This window comes from Lottia gigantea, assembly GCF_000327385.1.
Source record: "Lottia gigantea unplaced genomic scaffold LOTGIsca_64, whole genome shotgun sequence".
NCBI lineage: Eukaryota > Metazoa > Mollusca > Gastropoda > Lottiidae > Lottia > Lottia gigantea.
Window position 1 is genome coordinate 69,102 of NW_008710179.1, and position 13,144 is coordinate 82,245.

Below are 13,144 nucleotides of genomic sequence, written 5' to 3' on the forward strand. Positions count from 1 at the left end.
TGATTGAGTTTGTGCCAATTCCATTCAAAAATCTGCACCACCCTCATTACTGTTGACTGTGCAAAAATTGGCCACGTAGGGGCTTCGTCTTTGACTGGCCAGTCCAACATATTGGATATTCGTCAATGGCAATATTTGAAAAATTATAGGAATAAAGAGCATTTCTCCCCATTGTTCATATAAATATATTAGATTGGCATCTCAGGACCTCACTGGCACCAAAAATATCATTCACAATTCCATAGCAGACCATCGGAAAAAATTGGCCATTTATCAAAAATTGGCCATGTATAGGCTTCGTCACTGACTGGCCAGTAACACAGTTAGGCATGAAAATATCATTATATTGGAATTTTAGCGATATTCACAGGTCGGAAGGCACTATGTGATTGTGTTGTGCCAATTCCATCCAAAAGTCTGTGCCACCCCCATTATTGTGGACTGTGCAAAAATTGGCCATGTAGGGATTTGTCTTTGACTGGCCAGTCCACCATATTGGATATTTGTCACTGGCCATATTGAAAAATTATAGGAATAAAGAGCATTTCTCTCCCTAAATATGTTAGATTGGCATCTCAGGACCTCACGGTCACCAAAAATGTCATTCATAATTCCATAGCAGACCATCTGAAAAAATTGGCCATTCATCAAAAATTGGCCATGTAGAGGCTTCGTCACTGAATGGCCAGTAACACAGTTAGGCATGAAAATATCATATTGGAATTTTAGAGATATTCACATGTCTGAAGGCACTATGTGATTGAGTTTGTGCCAATTCCATCCAAAAATCTGCCCCACCCCCATTACTGTGGACTGTGCAAAAATTGGCCATGTAGGGGCTTCGTCTTTGACTGGCCAGTCCGCCATATTGGATATTCGTCACTGGCCATATTGAGAAATTATAGAAATTATTGTACACCTAAATATGTTAGATTGGCATCTCAGGACCTCACTGGCACCAAAAATGTCATTCATAATTCCATAGCAGACCATAGGAAAAAATTGGCCATTCATCAAAAATTGGCCATATAGAGGCTTCGTCACTAACTGGCCAGTAACACAGTTAGGCATGAAAATATCATTAAATTGGAATTTTAGAGATATTCACAGGTCGGAAGGCCCCATGTGATTGAGTTTGTGCCAATTCAATCCAAATGTCTGCCCCACCCCCATTACTGTGGACTGTGCAAAAATTGGTCATGTAGGGGCTTCGTCTTTGACTGGCCAGTCCGCCATATTGGACAATCGTCACTGGCCATATTTGAGTAATTATAGGAATAAATAGCAATTTCTCCCCATTGTACACCTAAATATGTCAGATTGGCATTTCAGGACCTCACTGGCACCAAAAATATCATTCATAATTCCATAGTAGACCATCAGAAAATTTTGCCATTTATCTAAAATTGGCCATGTATAGGCTTCGTCACTGACTGGCCAGTAACACAGTTAGGCATGAAAATATCATTATATTGGAATTTTAGCGATATTCACAGGTCGGAAGGCACCATGTGATTGAGTTTGTGCCAATTCCATCCAAATATCTGCTCCACCCCCATTACTGTGGACTGTGCAAAAATTGGCCATGCAGGAGCTTCGTCTTTGACTGGCCAGTCTGCCATATTGGATATTTGTCACTGGCCATATTGAAAAATTATAGGAATAAAGAGCATTTCTCCCCATTGTACACCTCAATATGTTAGATTGGCATCTCATGACCTCACTGGCACCAAAATTGTCATTCATAATTCTATAGCAGACCATCGGAAAAAATTGGCCATTCATCAAAAATTGGCCATGTAGAGGCTTCGTCACTGACTGGCCAGTAACACAGTTAGGCATGAAAATATCATTATATTGGAATTTTAGAGATATTCACATGTCTGAAGGCACTATGTGATTGAGTTTGTGCCAATTCCATCCAAAAATCTGCCTCACCCCCATTACTGTGGTTTGTGCAAAAATTGGCCATGTAGGGGCTTCATCTTTGACTGGCCAGTCCGCCATATTGGACAATCGTCACTGGCCATATTTGAGAAATTATAGGAATAAAGAGCATTTCTCCCCATTGTACACTTTAATATGTTAGATTGGCATCTCAGGACCTCACTGGCACCAAAAATATCATTCATAATTCCATAGCAGACCATAGGAAAAAATGGACCATATTTCAAAAATTGGCCATGTAGGGGCTTCGTCACTGACTGGCCAGTAACACAGTTAGGCATGAAAATACCATTATGTTGGAATTATGGAGATATTCACGGGTCTGAAGGCACCATGTGATTGAGTTTGTGCCAATTCCATCCAAAAGCCTGCCCCACCCCCATTACTGTGGACTGTGCAAAAATTGGCCATGTAGGGGCTTCGTCTTTGACTGGCCAGTCCGCCATATTGGACAATCGTCACTGGCCATATTTGAGAAATTATAGGAATAAAGAGCATTTCTCCCCATTGTACACCTAAATATGTTAGATTGGCATCTCAGGACCTCACTGGCACCAAAAATGTCATTCATAATTCCATAGCAGACCATAGGAAAAAAGTGGCCATATATCAAAAATTGGCCATGTAGGGGGTTGGTCATTGCCTGGCCAGTGACAGATTTAGGCATGAAAATACCTTTATGTTGGAATTTTGGAGATATTCACAGGTCTGAAGGCACTATGTGATTGAGTTTGTGCCAATTCCATTCAAAAATCTGCCCCACCCCCATTACTGTGGACTGTGCAAAAATTGGCCATGTAGGAGCTTCGTCTTTGACTGGCCAGTCCTCCATATTGGATATCCATCACTGGCCATATTGAGAAATTATAGGAATAAAGAGCATTTCTCCCCATTGTACACCTAAATATGTTAGATTGGCGTCTCAGCTCCTCACTGGCACCAAAAATTCCATTCATATTTCTATCTGAAAGAATTGGCCATATTTTAAAATATTTTAAACAGTTAACCATGAAAATTCCATTATATTGAATTTTTTTTTATATTAACCTTCCTGATTGCACCATCTTTATCTGAAGAATGTACTATGAGCCTATGAGAGATTCTATTGTATAGAAAATATCGTTTTTTGTCATAATATTGTAATTCATAATTAAATTCTTTCCTTTGTACACAGCCACTGGCCGGCCATAAAAATTGGCCATTGGCCACAAAAATTGGCCAAAAAATTAGGGACGAAGCCCTAACTCGGCAATGTGGCCAACTAGGAAGACGAAAGTAGTAGTGCGAATATTTATCCATAGGCTCCAACAAATGATGTTAATCACTAGTTAACTGTGTTTTATCAAAATAAAATTACTGGAGGATGATAATTTCAAACCACAGATGTTACATTTAAAATACAGAAATGGGGCCTACATAGCCTTATCCATAAGGGCATAAGATTTGAAAGTCCCCTATTCCAATAAGTGTAAAAGTAACAGGCCCCTTTGAATCCTTTGAAATCAATACAACCACAAAGAAAAAGAATTTGTTTGTTTACTTTTGTATTGGACTAACAATATATAAACATAAAGTTAGAAACATCAGGTTATAATATATAAAATGTTATAGTAACATCCAGTGACAGAATGTAAATAGACTAAAATAACATATGTTTGTTTGATGATCTACTTTTATCAATTAAAATTTGACAAAAATATATTATATAGTTATCCTTCATCAGAGAAAAAATTAATGAGATGTATAAGCTTATTTGATTTAATATGTCAAAGGAAGCACCAAAGACAATGTTGGGGTTGTTTTTAAAAAACCTTCTCCAGGAAATTGCAGTAAATGCACTACGAATATTATAAACTATGAGAATATTTGGACTGCCAACACTTTTACCTTCACATTATTCTTACATTACAGACACACCAGAAAAGTTACTCAAAAAGTGACTACGAAAAACAAGTGCATTGCATTTATAGACAGAAATATGTAATATCTTGAGTGTAAATCCGTTTTGTTTTTTTTGCTTTTATTTTAAATAAACAGCAAATTTTCATTAACAATTATCAAAAAATCCAGTAATATATTATCATTAACATTACATACATATTACACAGACATAAAGACTTTATAATAATATACAGAAAATCTTGTCAAGGACAATATACTAGTTATTATACATTATGATCGTCAAATCCATCAAAGAAATGTTAATATTCAATGCTCTTGAATTTTGTACAAAGAAAATTAACTTAAAAAGTTCAAATCTTATTCCATACCATAGATATAACATTATTTCATATAAAAAATCTGACTCAACTATAATTTTTTTTACTGTATATAATGATTTTTTTTAATTTAGTGTTAATGCTATCGTGGTATAAAAAATGAAATAATTGAAAAAATAAAATATATATGTTAAATGATTTTCGAATTGTTTAAAAGAGGTGAAATACTTAATATCATAAAGTTAAAATATGGTAAATGATAATAAATGTATGACTTTATGAACTGTTTAAAACAACTAAAAATTCTTTAAAAGATAATCAAAATATTCTTTCAAAATGGTGGTCATTATTAGGTGCAGGTTTGGGTGGTGGTTGTTGACCTCTACGTCTAGGTGGTGCAAGATACTCAAACATTGAAGTGGTATGTCTTGAAAGCATCTGAGTTAGATCCTCTGGTTCTGGGGCTACCCAGAAAAAATCATGATTTAAGGCAGTGTCACTGTCCAACCGTTTGGCTGGATTTAAAGTCAATAACTTGTCTAATAATTCTAAAGCAGGTTTATCTTTGACATACGCTTCTAAACGCTCCTTCACTTTACGTTTTTGTCCTTTAGGTAGTTCAAGTTTTTCATACAGATCTAATTTCTCTACACCTGGCCACACATCAGGTTTGATTGAGCCACACAACTGACTAATAAGTTGTAACTGATGCTGTTCTGTATTGCCTTGCATTATTGGACTACGTGTTCACATTTCTGCCATGATACACCCTGCACCCCACATATCTATTGCTGGCCCGTAATTCCTTTCACCTAATAAAAGTTCGGGAGGTCTGTACCAAAGGGTGACAACTCTATTAGTATACCTATTTGCCTGTCCATGTTTCGGGTGGCTAAATGCTCTAGCAAGTCCAAAATCTGCCAATTTTAAAACACCATGTTTTGTGATTAAAATATTTGCAGCTTTCATATCACGATGAAGAATTTTATTACTATGAATAAAAAACAATCCATTTAATAACTGTGACATGACTTTCTTAATTTCTGCAAGTTTGAATTTAACATTAGCATTACTTAGTAGTCCAGCTAAATCATGTTCACAGAATTCAAACACTAAGTAAAAAGTACTTTTATATCTGTTGTAAGGAGAGGCTGAAATAAAAACATTAAAAAAAATTTACGCTTTGAATAAATTAGCACTTCTATGGTGTATGATAACTCCAGTTGGTAGTTTAAATGTGGAATCTGCTGTAAAATTCAAAGGATCCCACAGCTAAGCACTGATCAGAACCACTAGTGCAATACATCTGAATGCAATGATATGCTTATGTTAGGTACTTGTTCATGTTAGATAAAAAAAATTAATCAAGACTTTTGTGGTGCAAGCAGAATTCAATTCTCAATTCAATTGTGCTTCAAAACTAACATGTGGTACCGGTATAAGCTTGTAATAAAACCAACCTGTAGTTCTACATATTTCTATTAAATCTACAACATTATCATGTTTTAATAACTGTAAGATTTTAATTTCTCTTAAAGCTGTAATGGGAAACTGAAAAAAACAAAGGATGTTTTAATTTGAATTATGTCAATGAGTTTGAAGTGAGATACCTTAACTGATCTGATTGTGACAATAATGATGAACTTTACATGTTATAGCTTCTATGACAAACAGCTAGGATTGCATTATCAGTACAATATGAACACTGAAGAATTGTAGCAATCTGATAAGGAAATGACTGAATACTACAGCCTACCAATGATGTTACTCACCCCTTCTTTTTCATTCTCCATCAATACCTTTTTCATTGCCACCAGTTTATTTCGATTTTGTTTATCCTTTGCCTTGAACACCTCCCTTATAATGTAAATGGAGAAATTGCTAGTTTATGCCAATCCTTGATGTCTCATATTTCATGGAACACAGACAAAACATACTGATAATGAAAATATATCAAAATCTTGTTTAAGGGAGTTGATACTTCAATACTATGATTGACATTGAAAAATTGCGATTCTATAGGCTAAGTAATAAACACATCCACATTCATTGTTCCAGTGGCAGTAGCCTAACAATGAGTAAGAAGTAGGTAGGCCTAGAGCCTCTCACATGTTTAATTTACCTTACCCAAACGTTCCTTGTCCAATTTTGAGAACCTTTTCATATTTTGTCTCTGGTTGGCAATAAGGAAACTTTAAATCATCGTATTTTGCCATCTTCTTAAAAGTTGCCAAATGTTTCTTTTATTTTCATTACTTCAATCAACTTCCGGTTTAATATTTCGCCGGTTATATCAAAGTCAATAAATTGGATCTACGTATCAATCCTATCAAAATGTGTTTTGCTGTCTGATTAATTAAGCGGACCCTTTTATTGTTAAAAATGATTTAAAAAAAATTCAAACAATGGAATGAGATTTACATTATCACTGTTGTTTGTAAATTTTGAATGCTGTAAGCGACTAGGTAACGTCAATCTGTTGTGTGAATGGTTTGCCGACTGGCCCTCGAACCTGTAATTACCCTACACACATTTCATCACACGCTATATCAAGTGTGGCATAAAATATTGGTTTCAAAATACACGTAGTTCTGATGATGGGAGTCGATCAAAATATAGATTTCATGTACAATTTTGTTAACAGTTCGAAAATTTGGATTGATTTTGAAATATTTCGGGAGTTAGGCCCTAGCTACAGCTTACATCTGATCTATATTATAGGCCTCAAGTATAAGTACAAATCTGTTCATCAATGCAGTTTTAAAACTTTCAGTGCCATTTACAACACCCGTAACACAATTAGCCGATAAAGTTATATAGCGTAGCTAGGTCTAAAAATAACGCATTTCACTGAATTATAAAGTTGTAACCAAGAAGCGGGTGGAGGTTGAGATTTAGTTTAGTTTGTGGGTATATTTTCAGATTTCTCTTATCAGCAAGAAATCATGTTAGAATAACAAGGCGATGGCAATAGAACAAAGGATAATATAACAACAGCAGTATCCTAAACGTTATAAATACAAGAGAGTGGCGTTTCTACAGCCGGAAAAGAGGTTGGTCCTGCTTTGCTTTGTTGACGGTAGTTAACATCTTCACAATGTCAAGCTATAGCCAAACAAACTTATACCTTGACTGCAATAGCCACTATTCTTGTATCACGGAATGCAGCGATTTGATTGGTTTGTTGGCCAGTAAATAAGCAAATCAGAGCCCTCTGCAGAAATTCTGTAAACATTATATATGGCTTTGTGTTGTGTCAAAGCTCCTGATTTGATTGTACGCTAGCATATACTACCAATTGTTTCATTTACCAACTTCCATGATACATGAAAGGTGACTATTGCAGTCAAGGTATAAAAAGTATATTATGAAGAAAAGCTGGACATTGTAAAGATAGATATGAGACATATGAGGGTCAATGTGTATATATATTTCACGTTTTCAAGGTAGAATTCTGCATTACGACCCGTTTCATAAAATCACCTATATACATAGATTGCGAGAAATATAATTGAAATAATTATCAACATGCGCCATGATAATACCAAAATGATATGTAGAAAATGATATCTTTAAAATGATAATACCAAAATTATATGTAAACGTGTAATTAATGAGACAAAACAAATTTTGTTTTATCACAATTTACTAAAGCAATAATATGACAAAGTTGACGGTATCACAATAAGTATTAGACAATTTAACAGAGCATTTTATTTTGACCCAAAAACCCTTCCATATTCATGTAGGCTACAGACTAAAATATCAAAAAACAAAAAAGATAAGAAATTGTAATCTAATTTCATTTGATTGGATCAACCTATAGACAGGACGTGCAATTGGCTCACTATTTTGATACCTTTACATATAGTATTATTTACTGTACAACATTAATGGCTAATTGGTACAAGAATTTTTGTTGAATGGTATATATCATCTGACAAATAAAAAATTGAAAAAAAAACGGAAAAAAAAACGTCGTATCTATCTCTTAACTAATTTCTCTATAATCAACACTAAACTAGAAACTGTTAGCCCAATACCTATCACTACAAATGAACCTTTCATATTATCAAACTGCAAAGGTTGTACTTCACCGGGGACTTGTGGGCATTCTTTTATCGTCGATGCTGCGTCAATAAGAAGCGGAAGAAGCCCCGCTTCATTTAAGGCTATAACAGCCTTTTCAAGTTCGTATTTCAACAGGGATCCTTTAGGAATAGCAAGTGATTCATAAGCAGCATTGTCGAGTTTGAATATGTTCACAGAACAGTTATCTTCTTGCCCTAAGACACGCATCCTGCCTTTACTTAGTCCTGCAAGGAACGCATAATTTCCTGCATTTAATTTGGCAATATGACTATCGTATGTATCAGACAAAACACTTGGATCAGATTTATTGACTTCTTTTATAGCTTCCCACAACATCTTCAAATTGACATCCTCTGAAGTCTTGAGCAGCTCAATATGGGCTGAGTTACCGAGCGCACCGTATTTCCATTCTGAAAGCTCTAATAGACCGGCTACAGATGTAAAAACCTTGGCATTTTTAGGAATCAAAGCTCGTGTAAGTCCGGTAGTATAGGTAGCTCCCAAAATTACACAAAATATCCACCAAGATGCAAAGATTATTCTTACCGAAGATCTTTGGTAAGAAAAAATGGTACTTTTTTGAAACAAACAACCAAAGGTTAACAAAAACGTGTTCATTATAAGTTGATGTCCCTTTTCATGAGAATTTTGTTCCGCAAAATTTAAATAGCAGATAGCACTAGCTATAATAACATAGGAAATAAACACGAACAAGTAGATTTGGTCAGATAAAGGTATCCAAAATATCATCCACGGAGAAGTTACATAGTTGATCGAGTTATATTTGTAAATCAAACCTGTATCTATAGTAGCTATTGCTGGCATCACAAAATCTACAACTTCTAGTCGCTCTGTTGTAACAAGTAATGGTTGACAAGACATATCTACTTCTTTACGAGCTACATGACCTACCACACCCGTCCATGTATCATTTACTTTAAGTCCAAATGTACCATCTTCTGCAAGAACATAGATGTATGTGAAATTCAGATAGCTACTTATTGCTTCCAAAAGTTTCCTTGCCGAATTTCCTTCTTGATATATAAACCGAGTAGATGAAACAACAACTCTTAAACGTAGTCCGTTCAGTTTGTATTGTAAATTGGGAAATATAGTAAGTACAGACATTGAATTAGTCGATACTATTGTAAAACGAGAGCCTTGTTTTGAGAGTACTACCGGAAGTAGTTTCTTTTCAGAGTTCAGAGCAGTACCTAAGAATACAACATTAGTTAATTTATTGACAGTTTTATCTTGTAGAATTTGTAAAGGGAGTGTTTTGATGTTAGACACAAACACCCATCGCGATTGAACAGGGAATATTATATCTCGTGTTTCTATTAAACATTTGATATTATTCAATACATCTTGGATGAAATCAATGTTGTATAAAAGGACAGCAATAGTTGGTTTTTGTCTGTTGTGAATCGAATCATTCCAAACACACTCAGTAACATTGCTATTGCGATTAATATCAGTATCCGGTGCTGAGATGTTGAGATCAGATGTGTTGGGAGAACATGGAACACTGAGAACGTGCTCATCGACCATCATTGATTGACTTGGTCCTTGTGGTGAACTGGGCAGAGTACTTTCTACGGCATGCGACGACTTAATTAGTAGGGCACTAAAAAGCGTTAACTTGGTTGTATGTTCCAAATCTTTAAGAACCAACTGTAGTAAGTCCTCGCTATTTTTCTCGTAGAAGATGGAAATATCATCGACTTCAACAGCTTTTAAAATATACAGTAAAGTTTTTCCCAATATTTCTGAATATTTATCCTCCATTGAAGCAGAGTATGTCATTGCCGCATATTCATCTGGCGGTAAAATAAGTAAAATGAACGTTTCAATTACAAAGAGCTCTCTAACTCCAAGGTTAAACATAATTGAGGTATTACTGCCAGTCTTTTAATAGTTTCAACATTCAATTTGCTTGTGGATACACCATCAGATTACAATACAGTTCTATGTCCTGTCTTAATTTGGTCTTTTAGCATACGATGTGAAAAAAACGGGTCCACTATTCTGATATTTGAATTGTTCACTGTAACTTAATAGTTTGATGATACTATCATACATCTTATTTTGACCTGGTCTTCTTTTGTTAATTATTTTCGCCGAATGTTATGAACTATGCTTGCCGGTTATTTCAACGCCTCAATATGAAAAAAAAAACGTTCGACTGGAAGAATAAACACACCATTAACACTATTGTATCATATCTGTTGGAACTCCTTTTTTTCCATTCAGACTGGAACTAAGCGAAGATCTACTCTAAGTGATTTAATTTTCAAGACACGTGTGTTGTCATCGATACTTATATCATCGATTTTCATTTAATGATTTGATTAAAGAAGTTATTTTCATAACATTTAGCAATTATAGACGCTTGTATCTTGTATTATATTCTACTTGATGTTAATGTTTCTAATTGCGGAAACTGTTTAATTAATAGCATCAATAAAATTAGTCCGTTGTTTGCTCTGATCTCATATTACTAAAAAAATCTCTTGTACAGAATATTATACTATTTACACACAAAAAATACCTTAATGTCATGAAGGTGTAGTGTATTTTTTAAAGCATACATTATTCAAAAGTACTGGTTCCTCGAGTACAATAACCTCCAAGAATATGTCGACTAGCAAGGGAAAGTGTAAAATGATTATTAAAAGGATTCAAACAAAAGGTTAAGAAACGAAGGATACATCGTGTCCAAACCACACCCGCATTCATCATACATACTAGATAATAAGACCAGTATTCAAGATACGATGCAAGGAATATAGCCGTAAAATTTATGCATTATTAAGAGAGAGGACTATGTTTCAGCTACCCATACTGGACAAAGCCTATAACGAATTTGATGACGTTATAAAAACAATTGATATCTGCTTTGGATACTTATGATAGCAGCCCAAAAATTGAGACTATTGTCTTGCGGTGATGATTTACTGAAACTAGGTTTTCGTTGATGAAGGCAAACATGTATTATTGTTCTTCTGATGTGCTAACTACTGTAGTCTGGCGCGTATTTAGAAAACGCCTGAAGGAGGGGATGTGGGACATAAGTACGCTACTGACTGTAGTTATGATTTCTGATTCACACAGAATATTATAATTCTCTCTTTAAAAAAACTCATAGCAAAATATATAATTTTATATAATAAACAGAAAAATAAACATTCTAAAATTCAAAATGGCTTCAATGATTATACTTTTATCACAATCAAAAGAACACAAAATAACAATCACAATAACTCTTAAATCTTACTCACTTTAATTAGTGCTTAGCTTTTATTTATGTAAGAAAATCATGTCTTCTTTCAAGTGAAAAATATATATATTTGAAACACCTTTGCCATTCTCAGACACAATTCTTAAACATCCACTAAGTAGAAAATAATTAAGGCAGTTCTGAAAAAGTTACTGATTTTAGCATTCATTTCATCTGATAGGTCAATCACAAAATTTAGTTTTACAAACTATGATAACATCTAGACTTTGTGTATTTTGTGAACTTGAATGTAAGCCGAATCAAGGGCAATAAATCAGCATCGCTTTGATCAGAAAAATGAAAGTTGAACCAATGAAGAAGTAACTAAATTGTTATAAGGCCAACTAAACATTTCCATGTTTTTACTAATAAGTGTTAAGAAGAAAGAACTATAAACCTTCATATATGGTTATATAAAAAAAAACAAAAAAAATAACTCAACAGATCAAAACAAAGCCATCCTTTTTTTCTCGTGCCATCAGATAAAAGAAAATAACATTAATAATTTTACAAAGTAGTAAAGTAGTGGGAAGATGTGTTGATACAGTTGCTGTATAGAACTCTGATTAAATACAAAATTAAATACCAGAATCTTAACATGCAAACTTTGTAATAGTAAACCCTTGTATATACATACAAATAACAGTTTCCACATTCTATTAGATACCATTGCATATCCTTGCAAAAAGTATATCAAATTCTTATGGAAGACATACATATAGCTTAGTTAACCTTGTATTAGAAGATATTGATTTAGAAATAAAAAATAATAATGGATTTCTAATGCATATTGCAAGAAAAACTTAATTAAAAGAGATAAAAACTGTCTCTTTCTTTGCTTTTATACCAACTGAAAGAGATCAGCTTATATTAGAAGCTTCATGTTCACTATAATTTTACCCGAACATCAGATTTTAAATTCTGAATCTTCATTAAGATAGATGAAATTGTGCTCTTATCAGCTGGTAAAGCAAATGACTGTTCTGTACAACATCAACACGTTTTTATAAACATATAACATGTATATTGGTAGTATCAAAAGTATGCATAAATTTTCATATAATTTAAAGAACTGGAAGAATAAAACCTACAGAAAAATGTATCTTGTTTCTAGGCATTTAGGAACCTAAGAACAAGTTTCTATCAACTCATTCCTTTGCACTGCATCATCTCATTGTTAAAAAAAACTGCATCATAGTAAAGTTATTGTAAATTAAGAGACTTTGCAATGAGATGCTCCAATATGACAATTTTGTACAATATGAACTATTCAAAACTGGATTTAAATGACTTTGCTAGATTTACATATTGTTCTAGTAATGGAAATGATAATGATGAATAATGTAAAAGCACAAGTCAGATAATATGATATCATATATAAATTTGCTTGCCTAATTCACAAACTAGCACTTTAAATCAGTCAATAACAACGATAGCCACAAAATATATTCCCTTAACTTCAACAAAATAATAATATAAAAAAAATATATATAACAAACAAAATAATGATTCACACACAAAGCTAATTTGCACTATGTGTAATGAATGGACCAATCATAATATAATACAACTACATAAAATATATATATTGTATTTTAATCTAATT

The 13,144-nt window shown here is 33.7% G+C and overlaps 3 protein-coding genes across 3 annotated transcripts in view; all 3 read right to left on the minus strand.

Moving 5' to 3' along the window:
- The window catches only part of LOTGIDRAFT_167132 (hypothetical protein), a gene marked incomplete at both ends in the record, with an annotated part of 13,486 nt that extends 11,479 nt beyond the window's left edge, over nt 1–2,007 (minus strand). The window contains one exon of the mRNA XM_009064617.1: nt 1,939–2,007. Within this exon, the coding sequence (XP_009062865.1) occupies nt 1,939–2,007 (69 nt within the window). The remainder of the gene's footprint in view (nt 1–1,938) is intronic.
- Nucleotides 2,008–4,484: 2,477 nt separating this feature from the next.
- LOTGIDRAFT_207088 (hypothetical protein) lies at nt 4,485–6,432 on the minus strand (the record flags this gene model as incomplete). The annotated part of the gene is made up of 5 exons (XM_009064618.1): nt 6,294–6,432; nt 5,939–6,023; nt 5,627–5,717; nt 4,936–5,317; nt 4,485–4,905 (listed from the first exon to the last, which is right to left on the minus strand). Exons 1-5 carry the CDS (start codon nt 6,380–6,382, stop codon nt 4,485–4,487), a joined length of 1,068 nt encoding a protein of 355 aa, XP_009062866.1. The 5' UTR covers nt 6,383–6,432.
- Nucleotides 6,433–8,150: 1,718 nt separating this feature from the next.
- On the minus strand, nt 8,151–10,064 carry LOTGIDRAFT_167134 (hypothetical protein; the record flags this gene model as incomplete). The annotated part of the gene is made up of 1 exon (XM_009064619.1): nt 8,151–10,064. One exon carries the CDS (start codon nt 10,062–10,064, stop codon nt 8,151–8,153), a length of 1,914 nt encoding a protein of 637 aa, XP_009062867.1.
- Nucleotides 10,065–13,144: the final 3,080 nt, after the last annotated feature.